Below are 27,306 nucleotides of genomic sequence, written 5' to 3'. Positions count from 1 at the left end.
TGGTGTGGTCCAAAGGAAAGCAGAGCAAGATGTTTGGAAACAGCTTGGCTGCAAGAGTTGCCAGAAGGAGCCATCCAACGCACCATCCAACTGTCTTAGGGACTCCAGTCTGGATTTGTGTGGGGTTACTCCTTAGCTGCTTCTCCTCCTGAATATGTCCTGCAAGGCAGCAGGGGTTTAGGATCAGAGTTTTCCTTCTCCTAGATGGGCTGCCTTCCCAGGCTGACAAGTCCCATCTGCCCCTCAGGGAAATCATAGAGGTGCATCGAATGATGTGCAGGAATTGGACAGAGAGAAGTTTCTCTCTCTCTTTCTTTCTCTTTCATATAATGCTAGAACTCACGGTCACCCAGTGAATTCAGTATAAGACATTGTCTTAGGTCCTTTGGAAAGGGCTGTAGCCCTGTGGGAGGAAATCCTTTTTGCACGCTGGCAGTTCCAGGTTCAGCCCCTTGCCCAAAACCCTGGACAGCTGCTGCCAGTCAGTGTAGACCAGGGCTCAGCAAACCTTTTCAGCAGGGGGCTGGTCCACTGTCCCTCAGACCTTGTGAGGGGCCGGACTATATTTGGGGGGGGGGAATAAATGAATTCCTATGCCCCACAAATAACCCAGAGATGCAATTTAAATAAAAGCACACATTCTACTTATGTAAAAACACCAGCCAGGCCCCAGAAATAACCCAGAGATGCATTTTTAAATAAAAGCACACATTCTACTCATGTAAAAACACCAGCCAGGCCCCACAAATAAGCCAGAGAGGAATTTTAAATAAAAGCATTGTAAAAACACGCTGATTCCCAAACTGTCCGCGGGCCAGATTTAGAAGGCGATTGGGCCGGATTCGGCCCCCAGGCCTTAGTTTGCCTACCCATGGTGTAGACAGTCCAGAGCGAGAGCTACCAAGGATCTGACTCGGTTTAAGGTAGCTTTCTACATTTCCACGGCCTCCATCTCCCCCATCCAGATCAAGGAGCTGGAAACAGAGCTGGACTCGGAGCAGAAGCGCCACGTGGAGACGATGAAAATCGTGCACAAGAACGAGCGTCGCCTGAAGGAGCTGGTCTTCCAAACGGAGGAGGACCACAAGACCAACCAGCGCTTGCAGGAGCTGGTGGAGAAGCTGCAGAGCAAGATGAAGACCTACAAGAGGCAGATCGAGGAAGCTGTATGTACCAGGGGTGGCCTTGAGCATTATTCCTCTCTTCCCCTGCCTCCCACATTGACTAGGGGGTGGGGAATCACATATAGAACAGGGGCTTCCAAACTGTGGTCCGCAGGTGGCTTGTGACCTGTGGATTTGTGTCTGAAGGTGGGAGGTGGAACATCTTGTTGCATTGAACATTGGCACATTTTTTGCTCTATAAGACTCACTTTTTCCCTCCTAAAAAGTAAGGGGAAATGTGTGTGCGTCTTATGGAGCGAATGCAGGCTGCGCAGCTATCCCAGAAGCCAGAACAGCAAGAGGGATTGCTGCCCTCACTGCACGGTGATCCCTCTTGCTGTTCTGGCTTCTGAGATTCAGAATATTTTTTTTCGTTTTCCTCCTCCAAAAACTAGGTGCGTCTTGTGGTTTGGTGCATCTTAAAGAGCGAAAAATACGGTATTTTTAATTGCTCCTTTCGTTTCTTGTGTTCTGCTCTATTGCACTGCAGTCTAAATTCCACGGAATTCAAATTGGAATGCGATAAAAATCAACGCATAAGGAATAAAAGAAGCCCTTTTATTTGAGAGGGCCATCAGGCTTGCTTAAAGGGCGCATGATGTGCAGCTGTGACGTCGCTGCCACTTGCCGCCATCTGCCACCTCACTCTGCTTAACATCAGGGATCCCAGTGTACTCTAGGAACAATGCATTTCGGCTTCGGTCACATCCACAACACGCATTTTAAAGCACATTTAAAACACAAGTCTCCCCCCCTCCCAGAATCCTGGGAACTGCAGCTCTGTGTGGGTGTAAACTACAGTTCCCATGATTGGGGGGGGGGAGCCACAACTGTCAGGAGTTCCAGCTTGGCCCCGCAACTTTGGGTGCCCAAGACCGTGGGTGCCATTCAGCGTGCATGGCCCTGGCACTGAAATTTGTGGGTGCCTGGCCCCTTCATGGGGAACTTTGTGGGTGCTTGGGCACCCAGGGCCTCAAGGAGTTGGCACCTAGGATGACTGTTAAAAGTGGTACAACCAGTGGAATATTGTTACCGATGGATAGCAACCCCGTGAAGCACTCTGGAGTCACCCCTTGTTCCATGTAAAGCTTTTATTCCAGTTGCAGTCTACATCATCCTAAATTCACACTACAATTCCCATCATCCCTGACCATTGGTCCTGCTAGCTAGGGATGATGGGAGTTGTAGTCCCAAAACAGCTGGCGACCCAAGTTTGGGAAACACTGCTTTAAACCTATTAGCCATCTCCCCGTCGCTTGTGAGGCTGACTCATACCTCACACCTTGCGAGTCAGCATTTCCACTTAACACAGAGTTGATACTCGCAACACTCCCAACAGCTACGAATGTGAAAGTGGTAGAAATGTGCAAAGATATATGGCGTGGATCGGATGTGTTCCTGCTACGAGAGGTTTGGGGAAACAGTTAAACGCAGGCATGCAGGCCGAAAACTGTTTCTCAAGGCGCCCAGTACAAAACAACCAAACTCTTTCCCCCCCACTTCAACTCCCTATAGGAAGAACAGGCTAACCAGAGTCTGGCGAGGTACCGGAAGACTGTGCATGAGTTGGATGATGCTGAAGAGAGGGCTGGGATGGCCGAATCGGCCCTGAACAAACTACGCACGAGGCACAGAGTCTCAGCAGGGAAAGCATTCACCTCCGTAGAAATAATCCAGGTGGCTAAGTCCTCCAGCTCCTCCAAGTCAACGGCTGAGGAATAGCTCCCGTCTCTTTGAACCTGCAGCTGGTAGGTGTGCTATTTCTGCCCTGGTTTTTAAGTGATCTTGGAGGGGCTCCCTTTAACCTTGGTGAAATATACTCGGGGTCCTGTAGTGATTTCATGCTCTTTATTGCGGCTTGTAAAACAGTGATTGAATTGCCCCCCCAAACCTCAAGCTTTTATAAACATTATTTACACAACGAGTCCCATCTGATTGGCTGATTCTGCTTCCCTCCTGGAGCCTGATTGGTCTTTTCCTGAAGGTCAATCAGTCGTTGCATTCTATGATCCTACCAGCCTAATAGGCTGATTAGCTTCCTCCTGGAGCCTGATTGGTCTTTTCCTGCAAGCCAATCGGTTGTTGCATTCTAGGATCCCACCAGCCTAATAGGCTGATTAGCTTCCTCCTGGAGCCTGATTGGTCTTTTCCTGCAAGCCAATCAGTTGTTGCATTCTAGGATCCTACTTGCCTATTGATCTAGGATCCAAGCTTAGTACACAACACTAGGGCTGGCTACTTTTTTGGGGGGACGGGGCTCAAGGTCCTTCTTGGCTAATCCTCTGTGGAAGTGGTGGGTGTGGCAGAAATAGGTGTGACCCCATCCCACCTTCTCTCACCCCCAGTCTTACATGGGCTTGCGTGCTCAGTTCAACTCCTTCTCAGATGATCTGCACAGATCAGCTGAGCAGGAAGAGAATTAGGAGCACAAGAAGAGGCTTATCTAGTCCAGCATCCTGTTCTCTCCGTGGCCAATTGGATTAATAATAATAATAATAATAATAATAATAATAATAATAATAATAAAATTTGTATCCCGCCCTATACCCGCAGGTCTCAGGGCAGCTGCAACATCAAATCACAATATAACAACACAAAACACATCATAAAAACAAAAACAAACCAATAAACTCCTCCCCTCCCCAACACATTTTGAAAGGGCATTGCTCTGCTTTGACTACATTACCCTCCAACATTTCTCCGATGAAAATAGGGACGTCCCATTCCATAATGGAATGTCACAAGAGACTAGGGCCCTGCGGGACTTGACATTTTCCCGCAGGGCCTGCGAGGCAGAGCTGTTCCACCTGGCCTTTGGTTTGGACTTAGTCTGACCCTTATGTTTCCCTCCCCTTACGGTTTTGACTTTTAAAACGAGGTTGCATTTTAAATTGCATTTTAACCTGTATTTTAAATTGATTTTCTCTTTTTCTTATTATATTTTTCTGAAATTTTATTGGTGTTAGCCGCCCTGAGCCCAGCTCTGGCCGGGGAGGGTAGGGTATAAATAAAATTTATTATTATTACTATTATTATTATTTTACTATTTATGCCCCACACATCTTATTGAGTTGCGCCAGCCACTCCGGGCAGCTTCTAACGTATATAAAAACACAATAAAACATTAAACATTTTTTTAAAACTTCCCTAAGAAGGATTGCTTTCAGATGGCTCGGGGGGGGGGTGTCAGATAACTCCATACCCTCCAACGTTTCTCCAATGAACATAGGGGCATCCTAAGCAAAAGCTGGACTTTCCGGGATCAAATCAGAAACTGGGTTGATTTCTCTAAATCAGGGATGTCCCTGGAAAATAGGGACACTTGGAGGGTATGTGACTCTCCATGAATCAGGATCTTTTTCTGTATTCATTCTCCAAAGAATTGTGGAGTTGGAAGGGACCACAGGGGTCATCTAGTCCAACCCCCTATTCCACTGGCTCTTGTTTGTTTGCCCCTTCTGTGTTTGCCCTTCTGCTCTCCCTCCATATCCTTTTGCAACTGACGTTGTCCCAACTGTGCTTAACTTTGCAGGCGGATTGACAAAGCGTCTCCATGCAGCTGCCTCTTGCAGGACGGCTTCCCTAGAGAGGACTGGAGCAGCTTAAGGCAATGGAAAAGACACCCGCAGAGAAAAAGACAGAGGGGAAGTTGCAAGTGAAGAGAATGGGGAGAAATGGGGGTTATCAAAGCATCCGCCATATACAGGAGCTTGAAACCCCATCCCTTCTCCCGGAGCGTATTTTCTTTACCAAGAAGGTTATATTGATATGTTTTCTGAGTTGGAACAAGTCTGTTCTCCGTGCACCCTGCTTGCATTTTCATGTCAAGGACGGAAAATGTTACGAAGGCCAGGCCTCAGCTGTCTCCTGCAAAATAGTCCTGAATGCATAGTCTTAATAAAGCTTAATCCCATAGAAAACAACCTTGGTGAGCTCTTTTTCTTTCTTTCCACGACTGTGCATGGATATGTTGGTTTAGCAACGATTTTGAAGAGAGGAACTGTTTGCTTTTCTTGATTTGTATCCCGCCCTTTAAATAAACGCCCAGGGCAGCTTATGATACAAAATAAAGGGTGCATCAAATACTTAAATAAAGTATTTAAAAATACTACAGATAAGGGGAACCTCTGGCCCTCCAGACGCTGTGGAACTACAACTACCATCAGCCCAGCAAGTCAGGGATGAAGGGAGTTCTTGCTCAGAAAGATCTGGAAGGCCAGAGGTTCCCCATACAGTGGAACCTTGGTTTTTCGAGTGTAGTCTGTTCCGGAAGACCGTTTGACTTCTGGAACGTTCGAAAACCAAGGCGCAAAGGGTGGTATGCAGAAAACAGGGGGAAAATAACGTGTACACGTGTGGAAGCCGTTCGACTTCCAGGGCACGTTTGAAAATGGAAGCATTTACTTCCGGGTTTTCGGTGTTCGAAAACCAAAACGTCGGCTTCTGCGGCGTTTGAAAACCAAGGTACCACTGTACCTGCTTCACATGCCTATTCAGAAAGAAGTCAATGTGAGATAAATACAGTTATGTGGGTTTTCCGAGCATGAGAACATTTTCTGGGAGGGGAAATGCTATCCAAATTAGGGTGATTTGCCGGGGGTAAGTTGTTTTGGGGGTTCTTTCCCCCTGATGCTATATATAGCATCACACTCTCCTTGCTCACTAGGCCCTGTTACCTCTTCAGCTTCCTACACCTCCTCCTCCCAGTCCTTCTTCCTCTTCCTGGGAATCCCACCGCCATTCCCAGGGCTCTGATTTTTCTTCCTCTGGGGGTTCCCCAGCTGGATCCCCCCACCATTTCTCTGCATCCAACCAATCCATGTCACCATTTATCTTTTCCACACTTCATTCCAGCAACCTCTCCCCTGTTCTTAGAGAAACAAAGTTAAGTGGGAAAGTTGAGAGATTACCATAAAATATTTCTGGCCAGCTAAGATTTACTGCATTATATATTCCTGCTTGGGGTGGGTAGAGACTCAAATACAGCTCCAAAGTGTTTCATTTTCCCCACCAACAAAATACCTCTTGAAAAATAATACTGTATTCACATGGCACTGTGTTCCATTCATGCATTTTTTAGCTGCCCTAGTTGCAAAGCTTTTAATCTGTAAAAACCTTAAAAAAACAACCCTCCTGCCACAAATCAATGCAGAAACAGGGCAGTCATTCATGTTCTCACCAAGTGTACTATTGATGCCCAATTTTGCAGATTTATCTGGAGAATTAAAGATGGTCATCCTTATGTGCACTTGCTTAGGAGCAGGGGTGGGCACTAAAAACAAAGGCTTTTATTAAATTCAGTAGTTCTTGCACCCAATGAAATCTATGTAAGACAGCACAATTCTATATGCAGGAGTAAGCTCTGAAATTTAGTTGTGCTTGCTCCCAAGCAAGTGTGTATAAGATCTGAAAACTCTTACTTTACCAATCACTCGTAGCCAAGTAAGGTGTCTTGATTCTAACAATGTGACAGTAGAGGCTAATTCTGGATCCACATGTCCATCCACAGTGGGGACATTGATTTCTGGGCGGAAGTTCATCACGATGTGGATTTGCCAAGCGTGCCTTCCTCTTAGCACGCTCAGCCTTGCCGCTGCAGAAATTCATCAACCTCTGCTTCAACATGCATCAGCGACTCAAGCTTGCAGACTTGAGCACACTTTACTCAGCAATGTAAACTGCACAACAGAAGAGGCTTGAGGCTGTAGACACATACTAAACTATGCATTTATTATACATAAATTAGGACAAAGAAACATGTCATCTCTCCTTGCCGTTTTCTCGGAGACTAAAAACAAAAGCAATACAGAGTGGAAGTTCTGCTCACGCCAGCAATCTGTGCTGGAATGTAAACAGACGTGACACGCAACAATCCCATGTGTGCAGCAAAGGGTGGAATGGCATTCCCAACAGTTTCTCCCTTGCGTCTTGAGTTCGAGTGTCTTCAAAGCCTGTGACACCTTTGGTAAAGGCTGTTCTCGCAGGCAAGTGTTTCCCAATTGTTGGTGTTTATACTATATTTTTAAAAATTTGCCTTGTCTTTAAACCTCTTTTGTTGACCACCAGCATCACACTTTCCATTTTTAAGTTTGGAATAGAGTAGTTGCTTTGGAAGACGATAATCAGGCATCCGCACATGACCAGTCCAATGAAGTTGATGTTGCAGAATCATTGCTTCAACACTGGTGATCTCTGCTTCTTCCAGTACACTGGTATTAGTTCGCCTGTCTTCCCAAGTGATGTGTACATTTTTTGGGAGACACCGTTGATGGAATTTTTTGAGGAGCTGGAGATAGCATTTATAAGTGGTCCATGTTTCACAAGCATAAGGTTGGTAGTACAATAGCTTTGTAAACAAGCATTTTGGTTTCCCTGCGAAATGTCCAGAGTTCTATGAGAAACACGACTAGAGCCAATGGATTGCAGGGAAGTAGGAGAAACTTCTGAACTGTCAGAGCAGTTCAACAGTAGAACAGTCTGCCTTGGCTCCTCCTGTGCTTAAGCAGGGGGTCAGGTGGCCATCTGGTCAAGGACACCATTAAGATATCCTTGATCAAGAGACTGGATCGATCAACAAGATCTCAGCCTTGCAACACAGCCCCTTTGCAGGTTTATTCCAAAGTCCCACGGAACTGAATGCAAAGGTTCATCCTATGTCATGCCGTGTTCAATGAGGCCCCCAGAAAAGTGGGCATGAGATTATCGGGAATTGACCCAAGGGTCATCTAGTCCAACCTCTGCAATGCAGGAATCTCAACTAGATTATACATGGCACGTATGAGAAATGAGATGAGATACATTCCTCTCCTTCAGGCAGCCACACCACCCATTTTGCACCCAACTGGGACTGAGCCAACCAGCCTCTTTGTCAACCCCCCCATTCCTTTTCTGCACTTTAGCAAAATCTCTCCCCTCTGCCTTTTTCTTTTATTTATGTCACAATTTGTTGTGGGGGACTCAGTGTTTTACAGAAAAAGAAGTATAAAATTATTACTAAAAAGTTTACAACCATATTTCAAAATGTACAAAGTGTAAATAATAATAATAATAATAATAATAATAATAATAATAATAATAATAATAATATTTCTACCCCGCCCATCTGGGTTTTCCCAGCCACTCTGGGAGGTTTACAGTATAAATAAAACATAGTAAAACAATAAAACAGAGTAAAAACAAATTAAAACACCTACAAACTTTCTGAACTACTAGATAGGCTTATCTAAACAAGAATGTTTTCAGCAGGCACCGAAAAAAATACAGTGAAGGCTCTGATATCAAGAGGCAGGGAGTTCCACAGCGTCGATGCTGCCACGCTAGACAATCGAGCTCTTCCACGTGCGAAGCGGGTGTAATATGGCACCTGCCTGCGCAAGCGCACTACGAGGAAGCGCTTTCCGAACCACCTACTCTTATCTGCGCAGTCGCAGTGAAAGACCCGCCTCTTCAAGGTAGTCGGCTTGCTTGCTTGCTTGCTTGACTTGCTTGGTTGCCTCTTTCCCACGGCAGCGCCTCAGCGCAGGCGCAGTAAGCGAATGCAGCCCGGGCTTCCAACCTTGTCCGAACCCAACAGTCGGCGCAGGCGCCGTGAGCGAGCGAGGCGGCTCCGTCGACCGTTGGTCACGCATGCGCCTTGCGAGAGAGGCGCTCCGGGAGTGCGTTGCGCAGGCGCGCGGGGGCCGGGCCTGTGACGGAGCCGGGCCCTTGCTTGGCGGCCGCGCCTTCCTCGCATTCCCTCAGAGAGCGCCGCTCGGAGCGGAGTCGCGTTGACTGGCCAGAGTCCGCGAGCCGCCCCCGGCCCCCGCACCCCCGCCGCTTTCCTCAGGCCCGGACGGTGAGTGAAAGGGGAAGAAGGGGTTAATTTCCTTTGGTTTCCCTCCTCCCTCCATCCTAATTAAAGGGGGGGGGTGAGTGAAGCGCCTCCTCTGGGCTGTGGGGAAATTGGGGTGGGGGTGGGGAAAGATAACCCCCTAGGCCCCTCTCCCCACCCCATTATGGGAACAATAATTGGGGTAAGGGGGTTGCCAGGCTATTATGCGTCCATTAAAACAATGCTGCATTAATAATAATAATAAATTAATTAATTAGTAAATGAACCTGTATGTATTTATCATGTTTATTTTATTGCATTGAAATCTTATGCATTTCCTGCTGCTTTTTCCATTGACCTCACTGCAAGGTGTATATTCGTTCTCTGCCCCCCCCGTTTCCCCCCTCCTTCACAGCAAACCCTTAATTCATTTCATTTACAGCCCCTGCCCTGAAGCGGCTGACAGCAGACAGAAGGCAACCCAGAATGCAAAATATTGGAATAATCTTAAGCGGCAAAACACGGCATATTTATCTCAAAATACGCGAAGCAGGCCAGAGCCCTGTTCACATCAAAACAGTGCTGTGATAGCATAAAGCTTGCGATCTTCTGCAAATATGTCTGGGAATAAGCAGCACTGAATATGACAGGGTTTGCTTCATAGCCACACTCGAAGCAGCTTACGAAATTGTCTCACAGAAAAAGTCACATCCAAGTCTAGTATGACGAAAATAACACTTTGGAAATAACACTTTGCCCCTCTAGTGCCAGGATGATTCAGGTAGCATTTCCTGCTCTCATCCCTGGTGTTGTTTGGCCTCTGCCTACTAGGTAATAAGGCTGGGCTCTCATTCTGCCAGTCTGCCCTTACGGGCAACTGAGAGAGAAATTCACTATGTATTGATTTGTCATTGTTCTTTTTCCTAGTAAATGGCCATATCTGCAACAGGTAGGGCGTACATGGAGGGAGGCGTCACCTGGGGAACTGCAAGGCATCTCTGAGCACAGGCACATTGCATCTCCCCTTTATGGCAGCCCTGTCGATGAGGGTGCCAGAGGTGGAGGGCAGCCTTTGTTCCACCCCCATCATTCTACCCGGACACCGAGGGCCTTCTGGCAGTTCCCTCACTGCGAGAAGCCAAGTTACAGGGAACCAGGCAGAGGGCCTTCTCGGTAGTGGCACCTTCCCTGTGGAACACCCTCCCACCAGATGTCAAAGAGAACAACAACTACCAGGCTTTTAGAAAACATCTGAAGGCAGCCCTGTTTCGGGAAGCTTTTGATGTTTGATGTATTATAGTATTCTAATATTCTTTTGGAAGCCGCCCAGAGTGGCTGGGGAAGCCCAGCCAGATGGGTGGGGTATAAATAATAAATTATTATTATTATGATTATATAATGCAGGGATTGTGTTCATTGTTGTGATTGGGAGAGTTGAATAGTCTTAGTAAGAAGACATAGGACTTCTCCCTTTATTTCCTGTTTGAGAAGAAATCTAGGTAGCCTTAAGAGGAATGGGTTTTGGCTTCCAAATTTTTGTAGAACTAAAAGGCACTAATGGAGTCAGCTTAATATTTGCCAAGCTTTAAATCAAAGTGTCGATGGAACTGACACTCTTACAGGTGTCACATAATACCTGTTCCGCATTTGTAAGAATTTGATGCTTTTAAGTGTAGAAGCGCCCACACTTTCGAACTCCCAGCCTATTGAGAACAGGCAAGTCACCTTCACTGGACTCTTTTCTGCACTTGCTAAAAGACACGTAGAATGTTAATGTGTGTTTTAGTCTCTTTTTAGTTTATCACTGACTTTGATTTTTTTGAATGTTTTACATAGCTGTATTTATCAGTAATTTTATTATTCTATTCTTTTTGTAATCTACTTTGAGAATCAAGTAGAGTATAAATTTATGAAACAAAGCGATCTGGAATACCGTATTTTTCGCCCTATAGGACGCACTTTTTCCCCTCCAAAAATGAAGGGGAAATCTGCCCTTCCCTGCAGGGCTCCCCACGCTGCAGATAGCAGCCTGCCGCCTGGCGCGAGGGGCACCCTGAAGCAGAGCGCCCCTCGCGCCGGGCAGACATCCGCAGCTTGGGGAGCCCTGCAGGAGTTCCCCGCAGGGCTCCCCACGCTGCGGATAGCAGCCTGCCGCCCGGCGCGAAGAGCACCCTGAAGCAGAGCGCCCCTCGCGCCGGGCAGACATCCGCAGCATGGGGAGCCCTGCAGGAGTTCCCCACAGGGCTCCCCACGCTGCGGATAGCAGCCTGCCACCCAGTGCACGAGGCACAGAGCGCCCCGCGCGCCGGGCAGACATCGGCCAGCCCCACAAGCTTGGGGGACAGCAGGGAGGTGCAGCGCCACCATCCCGCTGTTCCTCAACCTGGTTTGGTTTCCCCGACCTGGTTTTTGGGGGGAAATAAAGGGGGGGAAATTTCCTTTATTCCCCCCCCTCAAAAAAAACCTAGCTGTGTCCTATGGGACGGAGCGTCCTATGGGATGAAAAATACGGTAGATTCTTACTGTGACGGAATTTTTAGTGAGCTGATTTGTACCTTACACTTCAACTGTTGTCAATGTTATGCATGTTTACCATATTCAGAAATGCTTCCACATCAATTTCCACTCCAAATAAAAACCCCTAAGCTCCCACCTCCCCCAGTGGCATTTCTTCCCAGCTGAAGCCCAACTTCATTGGGAAGTAATATAAAAATCCTGATTTGGATTGCTGGTATTGTGGTGAGATGAGCTAGGATTTTAAAAATATCATAATGTTGGTGGAGGTGAGATTTGTGAGATGTGGAAAGCAACACATCTGTGTGGCACCAAGGGAGAGTACTTTTTTGGTTATCACCATCTTTTGCATTCTTTTGCCTTTTGCATTCTGTCCCAGGTGGTGACACTGACATCTTTTTGACACCAGATTAACACCTTCCTCTTCACCCAAACATTTGCTGGAGTTTCATCCACTTGGGTCAAGGCTTTATGTTACTGCCATTCTGGGTTGCAAATAAGTTTCTTCCTCCACCCCAGGAAGCTGGTGTTTTATGCTTTGTATATCCAGCCAACTGTTTAAATTTTCATTGTGGTGGTTTTCAATATTTTTTTGCTTTCAATATTTTTTATGCCCCTAGCTTGATTGATTGTGAGTTGCCTAGAGATTGGCCTCAGGTTTTGTTGGTGGCATCTGTCTGCAGAGACAATGGAGGAGGGCACTTTCAGGGGTGAAGTCAAACCATTGGAGAGTTACAGCACCTGCCGTGGCTGTAGAGACTGATATAGGAGGTACATGTTTAATTGCAGGTGGGGCAGATGAAGGCGTCCGGTTTTGCTGCTATAGCTGCACCATGACTAACAAACTAAACAGGGTGTATTTATCTGGTATTAGCATCAAAAAGGGGAATGCAGGTAAACTGAACTTTATGTTCCCCTTTGTTGCTTCACTGCAGTTAGTTTGCTCTGGTGACTTTCCCCCCAAAGGTAAGAAAAAGGAGGGATCAGCTGAATGTCCAAATCACCCAGCAATTTCCAACCAACACTAAGGTGATTTGGAAAAACTATATCTTTAACTGGAAATAATTACAGTAGCTTTAAAAGCAGTATATTTTGGTTTGGTATTTTGGTGCTTCTGTGATTCCATTGCAGGTGATGAACTGTTAGGGCCTTTTTTCTTTTTAAAAGTTGATTTATAATTGAGTTTCTCTTTGCTTTCATTTGTTTTTGTCTTTGCCTGGATTTTTACTTTGCTCGGCACTTTTGTCTAGCAGCCAGTGGGCGTGGATGTGGATGATAGCATTAGTGTTTTCCTTCAATGCATATGATGGAAAAGTGGTTCCTCAAAGTGTGGGTAACCCTTGGGAGAATAGTGATGTAGTTGTGCAGAAGTGTAGGTTGCTGGGGGTGGGGAGCTGCAAATTTTGATAATTTTAGATGACTTAACTGTTGCACCCATTATGCTGTGGTTTCTGTGCACATTCCAAGCTATAGGAGTCATCGATTTGACATACACAGTAAGATGATTCAGTTTTCTTACCTTTTAAGATGCAGTCACTCAGTGGAATATGCTGGCTATGAAGCTACACTTACGGTAGTTTTCTGCCCTACTCATGACATTGTAAATTGTCATCTTGAGGCAGGTCTTTTGTCTCCTAACTTAAGCTTCTTCATACTGAGTAATAATGCCAATAGAAGTTTCCCATTTAAAAGTTGGCAGGTCCTGTAAATGTGTGTGGTCTTGTGAGTTTCTTATACTGTTGTCTTAAGCTTGGATGGAATTAAGTTCACTTAGAAACTCAGTGACCACGTGCACAAGTGAGGGTGTAATAGAGCTAGCCAGATGTTGTTGACCTATGTCTCCCATCATAAATGATGTAGTTACAGGTAGGTATCCACGTTGGTCTGCCGTAGTCAAAACAAACAAACAAAATTCCTTCCAGTAGCACCTTAGAGACCAACTAAGTTTGTTACTGGTTTGAGCTTTTTTGTGCATGCACACTTCTTCAGATGGCAGTTGGAGTCCAGCAACATCTGAAGGGTCACATTCCTGTCTTAGCAGCATTTAGTATTGGATGAATACAAAAGTGGGCAACATCAAATTTAAAACATTTCTGCTTATTCCTTTCAGCTTCATCCCTCTTGACGCTTTAAGATCATTCCTTGTTCAGAATGTCTCTACACCAGTTCTTACTAGAGCCAATAACCTGTCACGCCTGGAACAGGGACCGAACTCGTGAGTATTGTCTTAATTCATGTGACTTCATATCTGACAATAAACTGGTGCAGAAAAGCTTGGCTGCAGAATACACATAGCTGGACTACTCTTTACTGAAAAAAAACTAATGTTGCCAATATCTGAGGTTCTGTACTAAGATTCTGGATTCTCTTCATTTGGCCCACTAATATTGGGGCTAAACAAAACGAGTGTCCTGTAATTTAATCACAATGGCAGGCTTTTTTGGAGGGGGGGGAGCATTTCCCCATAAAAGCAGTGAATAAGGTTGTTTAATCTTTTCACCATCTGCAACGTCCAGCCCCTGAGTCATTTCCCCCTCCATGTAGTTGAGCCCTTAAAGTACTCTTCCTTTTATCACAGGCATTTGGTGGCCTGTGTTTGCCTGTGACTGGGTTATATTTCTGCTTCTACTATTTTATGAGTTCTGCTTCTGTGCCATTGTTTTAGATTTTCCCTATTTTCAGTGCAGTTTTTGTTGGAAAGACTCCTCACAAGTTTCCTGAATATGCTATGATTATTATTTTCAATCTTTCTTACTTAAAAATAGAAATATTTCTTATACTAATCAATTCATCCTCTTGGCAGAGATTGCCATTAGCCCTAATAATCATGAAGTTCACATCTATAAGAAGAGTGGGAATCAGTGGGTGAAAGCTCATGAGCTCAAAGAGCACAATGGACACATCACAGGTAAGAGAATTTTCAGCTGCAGCTTTGACCTTTGAATATTCCAAGAGTCAGGCGCATCTAGTGAGGAAGTCAACCTGTTTAATTGCTTCTTCTCATTTTGAATAAAACAATACAGTTGCCATGATGTGATTTTAGCTGTGTCCATCCAGGTGATTCTCTTAGAAACACCTATCAATTGCTGTCAAAAAGGGTTTTGCCTGGGGACTGGGAGTTGTTTTCATGGATTTGTGTCCCATTCCAAAGTAATATTTTGTTTTAGTTGTTCGTATGAACTATTTTAAATTTCTTGTGTGCACCACTTTGTGAATGGAAGTTGAAAAGCAGCATGTATATTTTGTAAATACTTAAGATGCTATGGAAGAATACCTTGCATACCTAGAATGCAGATGTTCACTTCCGTAGCTACTGTCATTTTTCACATTAGACTCTATCCCTGCCTGTTTATCTAGACACTCGCTTCTCCCTGAGGGATATTTGAATTGGAGGCTGGGCTTCCATTCTACCTCTGATGCTCTTTCAGGTGCATCAAACGCTCTTGCTGGCCAGCAGATTCCTATAACAGCAAGCCTGCCTGGAAGCAGTGGTATCAGACAGTAAATGATGAGCACTACTGTAGCATTGGGTTATAGTAACTCTTGTTCTCTAGGAAGCCATTTTAGCAGCAAGAGAATCCAACACTGCTGCCTCCTTAACCCTCCTTAGCATTCAAGGAAAACTCATAAGTAAAAAGGTAATACAAAACAAGCAATTAAAAGATGTCTGTTTACTGTACATGAAACCTTAATATTCTGTGATATCTGAGTTTAAATTTGTGTTTTAAAACAACCTGGCTTTCATTGGCATGCACTGTTAATGCATTTCATGCAGTTTTTGTACATCTTTGTTGTGCCACGATTCTGCATATTGTAACATAGCCTAACCTCCCTCCAAGGATTATTGTGACACAAAAATGGTATATGCCCACATAAGCAACCCTGAGCTTCTTGAAGGGAACGATTTGGCACAGTAGGTATAAAGAGGCTGATACAAATATAGCGTTGGTGAAGGAGCTCTGCACTGTAATAATTTATCACAAGGAACCGTTTTGGAGCTTTTGGCTTTGGAGTATTGGCTTAGTTTATACTGCAGGAAGATGTGGGAGAGCTGTACAGGACTCACATTTAAATGGCTATCTTTAGATCTGAAATAGCATCTTGCTGAGACAGATGGATTTGTTCCATCACCCAGAGCACCATTGCACTAGCTATACCTGACTTTTATTTTGGGATTCTCTTTCTAATAAAAAACGAGGAAATATTTTTGCTTACTGGAAAGCTCAGGTTCTAAAGCACAGTGACTTGGGGGGGGGGGGCGAATGCACACCACATTTGCAAACATAACTTCTTTGCCCACCGAGCGTACTCAGTCCACATTGGGTTCTGTGTGTGTGTTTGTATGTCTGTATGTCTGCAAAGCTTGGTGTTCCCGTGAACCTGTTGATTCCTCTGTCTTGTGCATAGATGCTGCCAGTTTGTCTACGTAGTAAAGATCTCCACTTGGAGAATGAATTCACTATTAGTATCCTAAGGAAGATATAAATATAATTCTCTCATTTGATATACGGTAATCTGTTGTTAGAAGGCTCAGACAGCAATAGCAGGCATGCACTTAGAAATGGATGCAGTTTGAGTTCTAAAGGCAGGTAGGATCCAGTAAAAAATGGTATATTAGGTGAACTGTGCAGACAGGGACACTGGAACACAGAAAGCGGCCTTTTACTGATTAAAACTGTCAGTCCATGTCAATCTGTGGTGATTAGCAACTGCTCAGTGGTCTCAAGCAAGGGTTTTTCTGCTGTACCTGTGGATTAAGCTTGGGAACGTCAGCAAGAAAAACATTTACTCCTCCCCTGAGCCTTGGCCCTTTCCCCAAAGGATTGCAAATAATTCATCTTCATTCCTGCTCAGAAACATTTTCATATGACTTACTATCTTACACTAGCAATATTTATTGTTGGTTCTTTAAAGCTGTAGCATTGGAAACTAATTTGAGAATTAGCTACCATCATATCAGGAGTATGCATATTTACATTGTCATCTGAAACCCTGTTTGCATTGGTCATATGTAGTTGAAAATCAAACATTGTAAAACATTTTTGAAAGCCCATGAATAAAGTTGTAACTGTTCAGGTACTGCACCCACAGTACTTTGCTGAGACCAAGCTCCTCCTAGAAGCTCTGAATTTGCAGGGGGAGAACTGGATGCTACAATAACTTGCGTTTTTGAATCAAAGAAGTGGTTCTTGGAACCCAGAGGCAGGAGTTGTCTAAATTTTGCTTTGATAAAGGCCCAGCTATTTCTTTATAGACAGTGGTTTGAGAGAGGCATCGCTCTCATACAGACTCCTTTTGCCCTTTCTTAAACACCCTTTGCAGTGTCCTTGTTAGCGTGTAATCCTAAACCAAACCATGGCTTAGCATGAACGAGTAAATATGCAGGCTGCCAAAGAGGAGAGGGCGTATCTTTTCATGTTGTCTCTATTCAGGCTCATGGTTTAGCTCTTTCCAGACAAGCCACAAGCTGTAGCCAAGGTTTGTCCTTGGCTTCTCGCTTGTCTGGGCCACTAATATGACTTAGATTGGCGCATCAGCAAAGTGCTTGCAATCCCCTCTCTGGGAGCACAATAAGCCTTCGTTTGACTTCATGTTACATGCAAAGTGGGCCAGTGTGTTGAATACATAAAGCTGTTTTGTAGAGATGAATCTACTGTACACATTGCAACCAGGAATCCTTTTTCAAACTACCTTCAACTCTGAGAAAGTCTCCAGTCTGAGATATTTCCCAGTAAAACCTTTTATTGGGATTTGCTTACATGATTAGGAGAAACAGAGGAGTTTGTAAGATGGTTATTTCAGGCCCGTTAGTTGCCAGTTCATTTCAGGATTGTTTATACTGTCCAGGAATTTGAGGGTTCTATTCATATCCTTTCTTCTGGAGCAAGTTGTCATTGCCATAAATTTGAAGCTTTCCCACTTCTTGCTTAAATGTCCCGTCATGATAAAAATGGATCATGGGTGCTCTCTTAACAGTTCCAGCCATTCAACAGCAATACAGTATGTGCTTAGAGAAATTACTGAGTGGCAACTTGATAGCTACAAAACACCTTTTCCTTATAGACTCACTAAAGTCATAGCCACTGTGACTTTTGGCAACATTGTGAAGCTGACCTATTTGAAGTTGGATTTTAGCTAGTGGAAGAATAAGGACTTTAGCTGTATGTTAACCGTACATTTGCTTTACAGTGGTACCTCAGGTTAAATACGCTTCAGGTTACAGACTCCGCTAACCCAGAAATAGTGCTTCAGGTTAAGAACTTTGCTTCAGGATAAGAACAGAAACTGGTCTCTGGCAGCGCGGCGGCAGCAGGAGGCCCCATTAGCTAAAGTGGTGCTTCAGGTTAAGAACAGACCTCCGGAATGAATTAAGTACTTAACCCGAGGTACCACTGTAATTCTGTTCAGTTTGAGTGGGGTTTTTATGCTTCCATAATTGTTTCTGTCCATGACTTCCAAGGTAGGATGGACTTGGAAATCTACAGTATATGAAAGGTGTTCTTCTGGTTAAATATTTGATATTGGCAAAGCAAGAAACATGGCGCTTTGTTCATTCTGTTTTTATGTGACTCAGCCTCCAATTTAGCCTTGGATCGCATAAACCCAGGCATGCGATCCTATAAACTTAAATATATAAAGCAACAACACCAACTTAACCATGGATGGATTTGAAGACAGAGGCTGTACTGATCTTAAAATGGTGACTTAAAGTAGTGGATTATTAGCTCCTAGTTTGAGGACACCCTAAAGGGACCTGATTCAGCAACTTTGCTAAAACTAAGCAGGACTCGGAAGTGTCTGGATGCCACCTGGAGTTCTATCATGGAAGAAATGCAGAATAAAAATGTAATGACTAGGAGGTGGTAGGATTGCAGTGTGTGATTAATAAGATGTGGCATCAAAGAAACAAAACTGTATTCAAACTTGCAGGCATTGACTGGGCCCCCAAGAGCGACCGCATTGTCACTTGTGGTGCTGACCGTAACGCTTACGTCTGGAGTCAGAAGGACGGAGTGTGGAAGCCAACACTGGTGATTCTGAGGATCAACCGAGCAGCCACCTTTGTGAAGTGGTCTCCTTTGGAGAACAAATTTGCTGTTGGAAGTGGAGCTCGACTCATATCTGTGTGCTACTTTGAGTCTGAAAATGACTGGTGAGTTGCCTAATGCAGATTGCTTCTCTTCTCATTCCTCAGCTTGCTTCAGCAGTGACAAGATTAAAATATAGTTGGTTGGTTGTCAGTGAGGTCTTAAATTCTGAGGCTTCAGTGTCTAAATCTTTTTCTCTACATTATTTTAAAGGGTGTGAAACCATTTTGAGTCTATCTCATTATGGCAACAAGCCAGAAAATTGCAGGGTAGCTCTGTGTGCTCAAAGCCTTTCATTACATGCTTGAGAATGGAAACAATTTTGTTGCTTTGACTTGAGAATGTAAATGAGTTCTGCTGCTTTCAGTATGGCAAGAGTTTCAAATACCTTGCTAATGTTACTTTTGCAGCTGTAGCTAACAAGTTATCTGTAAAACATCTGTCTTGAATAAGTTTAAATACTTCAACAGAACAGTTGCTCTTCTTTAAAAGGCCCATTATTTGTGGAAAAAATACTGTATATTTCCGTGTATAAGACTATATTTCCCCCTATTTTTTTCAAGTTTAAAATTGGGGGTCATCTTATACATGGATAGTGCATATGGGGGATTTTTTTTATTTGGAGTCCCAAAAAATAGGGGGCATGTTATACACGGGAAAATACGGTAAATTTTTGCACAGCTGTTTTGGTGCTGAAGCAACGATTACAAGTTTCTTACTGATTTTTCTCCCCCCCCCCCTCCAGGTGGGTGAGCAAGCACATTAAGAAGCCCATTCGCTCCACTGTCCTTAGCCTAGATTGGCACCCCAACAATGTTTTGCTTGCAGCTGGATCCTGTGACTTCAAATGCAGGTGAGAGAATGCAAAGCATTTTTGGATGTGGATTTGGGTGAATGCTCAAACTGATTAGCACCAGTTCTTTAACACCCTGCATGTCCAATGGCTCTGCAAGCAGCAGATGGGAAGACTGCAGCAAGAGGCAGCAGCGAAAAGGTGACCAAATTTGGGGGAAGAGTTTGGATAATAAGTATTCCAGTATATGGCAAACAGTTCGCCGACATGGCAGCCATCAAGTCAGCCTACTTTGACAAGTACTGCTCTTGCGATGTCCAGAGCAATTCTGTGCTGCAGATGTAAACAATAGGAGTTCATGCTCAAAGTGGGAACTGTCGCACATGGCTTTTTTGAATTTTCTGAATTCACTTCCAGGTGTGAAAGGATTGGTGAGTGTCAGCCATGTTGAGTTTATGTAGTTGATGTCCATAATCCAGATTGGGATTGTATCAGTTTACATGTTGATCGCTCCCATACCAAAATGGAACAATGGGACCTGTGGAGGTGGAACTGCAACCATAGCACCACACCCCATCCACAAGCTGGCTCCTCTTCTGCAGTTTTCTCTTTGGCACTACAGCCCCTGGGTTAGGAAGTCTGCCTGGTTTAGTGTCACATGTCAGCCTTCCTGTGGCCCACAGCTTGCACTCTGCCTCTCTACTTGGCCTCTAATTATCTTGGTAGACATACCTCATTTATATAGCTATTAATAAGAAATATAAATTAAACTAAACACTGCAGTATGTTAAATGTTCACATAAACTGCTGTTAACTACATTGGTAGAGCTTTACGTGAGGCTAGTTTGCTGACTTTGATACTTGAGTTGCCTATGAAATTAGAAATTTCATTTCTGCACAAAGGTCGGCTTGAGTCCCACCCCCCTCCTAATTTCCTCTTCTGCCTCTTTGTTTGCAGAGTGTTTTCAGCTTACATTAAGGAAGTGGATGAGAAACCGGCCAGCACACCCTGGGGATCCAAAATGCCCTTTGGGCAGCTGATGGCTGAATTTGGTGGTGCAGGAAGTGGTGGTTGGGTCCACAGCGTCAGTTTTTCCGCCAGTGGCAACCGCTTGGCCTGGGTCAGCCATGATAGCACTGTGTCGGTTGCAGATGCCTCCAAAAACATGATGTAAGTAATGTAGCAGAATCTTAGGGTGAGTTTCCTTGACATGGTGATCATAATCTTCCTACTTAAATGTAGTAGTGGTGTGTTGATGTATATTTGCTCAGCATATTTCTAGGCCAGGGATGGGGAACTTTTGGCCCTCCACATTTGCTATGCTGTAGCTCCATCATCCATGATGTTTGGCCATGCTGGCTGGGGCTGATGGGAGTTGGAGTCCAGCAACAACTGTGGGCTACAGATTCCCCATCCCGACCATGGGCAGCTGGTATCCTGGTTGTAATTCACGACAAGTAGGGACTGGGATGAATGTACAGCCTAATATCAGAACTAATTTGTCTGGTTCATACTTTAACAAATGGTATCAAAATTACCTAGCCAAATGAGCCAAGGCAGTCATGAAACTGGGTAATAATGCCAGATTCTGTCCTAACCAGCTGGTAAGAGGGGTACTTTTTATGAGATTTCTGTGTGATGCATCATTAACAAGTGATCTTCTTGGGTTTAGGATCTCGCAATTGAAAACAGAATTCCTCCCATTGCTGAGTGTGTCGTTTGTCTCGGAGAACAGTGTGGTTGCTGCTGTAAGTGCCTTCTGTCTTTGACTTGCATCAGTTTTTTTAGGGACAACTGTCATTGCAAAGACTTAATGTTACCTTGTTGATGCTTCTTACTAGTCGCCCTGTTCAAAAGCCTTGATGTCTTGATTGCATACTGATTATTGTGCAGATACAGTATTGCCTAATCTAAAGCAGCTTCAGATTATCTCAGGCACTATGTGTGTTGTAGATATGTTTGTGTGCAATGAACAAGCATTTCGATTTTTGTCACATTCACATGTTGAGCCCATTTGTTAAGCAACCTTGAACAATTACAGCTTCACAGCATCCTCAGTGAAGTGCATACACGTGTGTTGGTTTATTTATCATTCCACTAGCAGCCTTGTGTGTGGCATTTCTCATTCTAAAAGAATCAGTGGCTAAAATCAGTGTAGTTTTGAAACGTTCAGCCCACCATGTTGATTGAAAATGGTATCCAGTTTGTATTCAAACATAGACAAAAACCTGCTCCTAGGTCACCAGAACTTTCATGCAAAATTTGGTTACGGCATCTTAAGCGTTGTCCGAATACATAATGGGCAAACAGCTTTCAAGAACACATGGTAGATTTATTTATATTCTGCCTTTCCTTTAAAGAGCTCGAGGTGGTGTATGTTGCTGTTTCCCACCCACTTCATCCTCCCAGCAGCCCTGTGGAGTAAGTTGTGCTAAGAGACAATGACTCGCACAGAGACACTAAGTGAGCTTCATGGCTAAATGAGGATTTGAAACTGGGTCTCCCCTAGTCCTAGTCTGACCTCTACACTGCACTGGTGAACTGCAGGAAGGTTTGTTGTTGTTGTTGTTGTTGTTTGAGGTGGGGGTGTTCTTCATGGAAGTCATTTCTGTGTAGGAAAGTTGTAACCTTTGAAGCTGCCCTTAGCTTGAAGACTTAAGCTTTTTAAAAGAAGGTGGCCAAGCCCAAGCAAGTAATTGGTAGTCGGTTTGGAGCAGCAGCTAGACACATTCTGCTGATTTGTTACAGGGCCATGATTGCTGCCCGATGCTCTTCAACTGTGACGACCGTGGTACCCTCACCTTTGTCTCCAAGCTGGACATTCCTAAGCAGAGCATACAACGCAATATTTCGGCCATGGAACGTTTCCGCAACATGGACAAGAGAGCCACTACGGAGGATCGCAACACTGCTCTGGAGACGCTGCATCAGAACAGCATCACGTAGGTGGCACAGGGCTCAAGCTGCAGCCTACCTGGCCTTGAAACTTGTAGAGTCTGTTACTTGTATTATTCCAGCATCACAGGAAGAAGCATTGCAGCTCCCCTCCTTCCTGCGCTGCCAGGTAGCATGAGGAGCCTTGGACTGTGCTCTTCCCCACTTCAGATAACTTGGCCATTCCTGAAGTAGAAAGGAGCCCCCATGAGAATGTTAAGTTCCAGGTCAAGATGCACATGTCAGAAGGTGATGAACGCTGCTAGATCAGCTGAAACGCCCATGGTAGTCCAGCATTCCTCTTTTCACAGTGGCCAATCAGATGCCTTAGGGGAAGCCTACAAGCAACAGCACTCTCCCCACATGTGTGAACCAGCTCCTGGTATTCAGAGGCATGCTGCCTCCAGCACTGTAGGTAGAACATAGCCTAGTAGCCATTGATAGCTTTATTCTCCATAGTCTTTGAAAGTCATCCTTTCCCCAGTAGCTTCTCTACCTCACCTGATTCTCAGAGGTATATTGCCTCTTTACATTTAGTGAGCAACAGAAGATGCTACCTTGTGATACTTTATTTCTCCACAAGTGTGTCATTGCAAGTAGCAAAGTGTGAAACCCACAATAAAATCGGAGCTCCACAACCCATGGGTAGCAAAGACCATTTTTATTCCAGCAAGTTTTTTTCCTGGATGCTGCTTTTAAAATATAATTGGCTTCTGTTTCTCCTTTGTATTGTTGCTTTTATTTATTAATGTGTTTTAGTGTTTTGGACATTTATATAAATATAGCTTGGTTAGCTGCCGTTTTTTCATATAGAAAATGGGTATAAATATTTGAATCAATAGCTCTAACATGAATGTGGCTGCAGGTAATTTTGCAGTTACTGCTGGAGGAAATCCTTTTATCAGGTTGCATGCATTCTGCCTACTCCATTCTGGCTCAGTAAGGTTATACTCAATCACCGTGACAGGATGGGGAAAAATGATTTGCGCTCTGTTTCTTAATACAGTGCAAAATGTCCAGGGCTAAGTGTATTGGAATAAGCCTGTTTCCTCCTTCAGAGATTAAAGCTGTCTCTTTTCTCCTTTCAGCCAAGTGTCTATTTATGAGGTGGACAAACGAGATTGCCGCAAGTTCTGCACCACTGGTATTGATGGAGCAATGACCATCTGGGACTTCAAGGTCTGTTTTGACAACACTGCCCACACCAAATTAGCACCCTGCTGTTAATATCTTGTAGGCCAGCACTAGGGTTAATTGTTTTAGCAATAGGGACTACGGGATACTGTTGTCAAACTTTGAGGGCATTGTCCCCAAATGGCTTATTTGGCAGATGGTGCTATTCAAGACTAATTTTGTTAAACGGGGTTATTTCTGTCCCTTTTAAGAATTTTGGTAGTGCTTTGTGTGTCTTCCATCTCCTCTCTGCTTGGCTTTTTGCAATCCAGCTGTGGCTAGGACTCGGGGCGAAGCCTTGGATCCAAAGAAATCAATTTAAGGAAATGAATAGAAGAAAAGTTTCCCATCCACTCAGTTTTGGATGATTCTTCTGTTTCACATTGTTCAAGAAGGCCCCCAACCCCAAAGAGAGGTTTTTCAGGGGCACAACTGGCTGCAGGGGGAGGAGGCAAAAAAAGGACATGTAACTCCTACTATGAACTTCCTTAAGTTGTTCTTAATAGAAGAACCTACTGGATAAGGCCAATGTCCTGTTCTAACTGGAAGAACTGTGCATGCCACAGTATTGTTTGCCTGCAGAAAGTCCCAGGTTCAGTCCCTGGCATCTCTTACAGCAAGTGATGTGGAACACGTTTGCCCAATACTCTGCAGAGTCTTTGCCGGTCAGAGTGGATGGACAAACAGTATTAAGACAGCTTCCCATGTAGGTCCTCTGGTGTCCCTACACAGCAGGCTGCTGGAGGATCACAAGGTCACTGAAAGCTGCGCTGCATGCACGGGGGAAAGTGTACAAAACAGCGAATGGTGTTTCTTCTCTCGTTTCCTGTGCTTGCAACAGAGTGCTGAATTCGAGGGGGAGGGGGAAGTTTAAATGAATTTTGCTTTGCATGTGCAACCTTCCTGTCATTTCCTTTCACTGCCCAGTAGGTGTCTCTGTCTCATCGGCTTCTCCTGAGATTCCAGGATCTAGACAGGAAGACTTGAAGTTGGGGGAATGGAGGCTAATATTTCCTGCCATGGCTTTGCACAGCCATAGTCCTCAAGCCATGACCATGTTAAACTGCATACTGACTCCTATGTTGAATGGCAGACATTTGCCACTTTTGGGTTGTCTCCAACTGCTCTGAGCAGACTCATTTAGATGATTAGACGTGACTGTTTGCATCAATTCATATGAATTTTTATTTTAAAATTTATTTTATTTATTTGGTTTATGTACTGCCCTTTATGAAAAGATCCCAGGGTAGTGTACAACATTAAAAACATGTCTTAAAAAGACAGCATAATAAAATAATCATAATAGCAGTAGTAAGGTGCTATCCTAACCATGTCTACTCAGAAGTAAGTCCCTTTGAATGCAGTGGGAGTTACACCCAAGAAAGTGGGGTTAGGACTGCAGCTGTTGTCAGGGCTGCACAAAAAAACTTCCCAGTAACTTGTGCACCACGAAAGGCTGAATTCTCACATTCTGGGTTTTTTGCATTTTGCCCCAAAATTGTAGAGGGGCAAAGAGCTAGCTAGGCGTTGAAGCCCCCTTGCTATTGATAACCACAGAAAAATCTTACTCATATTCTCTCCCTCTTGCCCCCCTTTTATGGGTTCTGAAATTTCAGCAGGTATTGCCTGCATGCCTTTGGGCACATTTTCTTACTCATAGGGACTAGGAAATTCTGACCTCCTTGCTTTTTAATAACAGCAGAGTGTCGCAGCTGAATTTTGTGCTCAGGATTCTGTTCTGCACTCCCATGGAACTGCAGCTTCCCCCCAGCAGCCATGGCTAATGGTTTCTCTCTCTCTCTCTTTCTAGACATTAGAGTCCTCGATCCAGGGGCTGCGGATCATGTAAATCTGGCTCTCTGTTCTCTAGCAAGACAACTCGTTCTGGCACCTGCACAGACTTGAAAAGGGATGGTGAAGATAGGTCACTTTTTGAAGCACTGAGAAAATGACGACATGGTGGATTTTTTTTCCTTTTCCTTTTCATCCCCCAATTTTGGTGAAATGTGTTGGTTTGAAAATCAGCTGTGATTGTGGTATATATTTGGCTTTGTTTTTATTATTATTATTGGTTGTTTCATTCCATTCTTTGCCAAAGCTGCTCCTTAAAATAGTTTATTGCAGGAAGTATGAAAATCACTAACTTAAAAGGGGAATTTTGTGTAAACATGTCTGCTAGAAAATAAAATTTTAAACAAACTCCAAATGTTCTCTGTGAAATTCCTGTGTACATATAATCCAGTGGAAGAGATTCAGAATGGCATGAACTATGTGACATGAAACGCATAACGGTCCCTTGTTTTTCCCATCTTTCAAAATGTCAACGGGTGTGTGGAGTGCAGGAAGATAGCACAGAGAAAGGGGGTCTAAAAAATCCTCCCCCAGTCTGCTGTCCCAATTCAGCTCCCATCACCCCAAGCTAACATGGCTGATGGCCAGGGATGTAATAATAATAATAATAATAATAATAATAATAATAATAATAATAATAATAATAATAATAATAATAATTTATTATTTGTACCCCGCCCATCTGGCTGAGTTTCCCCAGCCACTCTGAATAGGGCCGCCTTAAGATGTCTTCTGAATGTCAGGTAGTTGTCCATCACCTTGACATCCAATGGGAGGGCATTCCACAGGGCGGGCGCCACCACCGAAAAGGCCCTCTGCCTGGTTCCCTGTAGCTTCGCTTCTCGTAATGAGGGAACCGCCAGAAGGCCCTTGGAGCTGGACCTCAGTGTCTGGGCTGAATGATGGGGGTGGAGACGCTCCTTCAGGTATACTGGGCCGAAGCCGTTTAGGGCTTTAAAGGTCAACACCAGCACTTTGAATTGTGCTCGAAAACGTACTGGGAGCCAATGTAGGTCTTTCAAGACCGGTGTAAGGAGCTGGATCCAATGTTGGGAAAGAGCGATTAGCTTATGGTGTAATAATATGGCCTAGATAGTGCTGTGCCATGAAACCTCTACCTACTTATCTCCATATGTTAGTTACATCACTTTCGGTTTACATTTGCTCAGTGATACCTTCACTTTGCTCAGTGATAGAGCATCTTCTCTGCATTGCATAAGCCCCCAGCTCAGTCCTTGGCATCTCCAGGTAAGGGTTTGGAGAAAACTCTTGAAATTCTGGAGAGCTGCTACTAGTCAGCGTTGACCTTACTGAGCTAGATTGATCTGACATTGTAGAAGGCAGCTTCCTGTATTCTTAAAGGCACAGCTAATCACCTCTACAGTTGAAGGGGCTGTGTGCAAACTGCCTTCTGGTGGGCCGCCTCTACTTACGGGCCTTGGAGCAGTAGTGCTCCAAGTAGATTGTGGTTGCCCTTGTAATTTCCCACAAAACCTAGTGTAGCACTGTTCTGGGGCATTGGGGGAAATTCTGAAATGGAAGCTAGGCCCTGCAGCAAAAATGGGGGAGGCAGGACCACTCTCACTGGTGAGCCTTGTCAGGCACCCAAGGACGGCAGGATCTGGTGCTTAGCTCTGACAAAAATGAGAGACGAAGCAGCTCTTTTGACTCTTCACACAGCAGGGCTCATGAAAAGACTGGAGGAATGGAAACAGGTTGGAGAAGCCATGAAGTTTCCCAATTCAGCTTAAAGTAAAGCTGCAATCTCCACATGGTGAACTGCCAGTCATATAATAGTGAACTCAGGTGCTGAGTTATAATGGCTACATGGCTACACAGCTACTGAGAAAGAAGAGGGGGAGGTATCAATATGCTTGGGGGAACCCCAAGGTTTGCAAAAATTAAAATTAAAATATATATAAACAGGGGCACAAAAAACCCTAAACTGGTAGAAAACATCTCAAAGCTATTCCATGCTG

At 44.4% G+C, this 27,306-nt stretch overlaps 2 protein-coding genes across 2 annotated transcripts in view; both read left to right on the top strand.

The window, feature by feature from the left end:
* The window catches only part of MYH16 (myosin heavy chain 16), a 62,528-nt gene extending 57,442 nt beyond the window's left edge, over positions 1 to 5,086 (top strand). The window contains exons 42-44 of the mRNA XM_082199605.1: positions 966 to 1,166; positions 2,679 to 2,911; positions 4,696 to 5,086. Coding sequence (XP_082055731.1) covers positions 966 to 1,166; positions 2,679 to 2,885 — 408 coding nt within the window. The 3' untranslated portion in view covers positions 2,886 to 2,911; positions 4,696 to 5,086. The remainder of the gene's footprint in view (positions 1 to 965; positions 1,167 to 2,678; positions 2,912 to 4,695) is intronic.
* A 3,755-nt stretch (positions 5,087 to 8,841) lies between these two features.
* On the top strand, positions 8,842 to 25,682 carry ARPC1A (actin related protein 2/3 complex subunit 1A). The gene is made up of 10 exons (XM_082199861.1): positions 8,842 to 8,997; positions 13,598 to 13,702; positions 14,291 to 14,395; positions 18,418 to 18,640; positions 19,321 to 19,428; positions 20,327 to 20,539; positions 21,042 to 21,117; positions 22,118 to 22,311; positions 23,392 to 23,482; positions 25,287 to 25,682. The coding sequence occupies exons 2-10, from the start codon at positions 13,639 to 13,641 to the stop codon at positions 25,323 to 25,325; spliced, it is 1,113 nt and encodes a 370-aa protein (XP_082055987.1). The 5' UTR covers positions 8,842 to 8,997; positions 13,598 to 13,638; the 3' UTR covers positions 25,326 to 25,682.
* Positions 25,683 to 27,306: the final 1,624 nt, after the last annotated feature.

Source organism: Podarcis vaucheri, assembly GCF_965113315.1.
Source record: "Podarcis vaucheri genome assembly, chromosome: 14".
NCBI classification, from domain to species: Eukaryota; Metazoa; Chordata; class Lepidosauria; order Squamata; family Lacertidae; genus Podarcis; species Podarcis vaucheri.
Note: the sequence above shows the minus strand (reverse complement) of the source record. Positions and strands in the feature narration are given on the sequence as shown.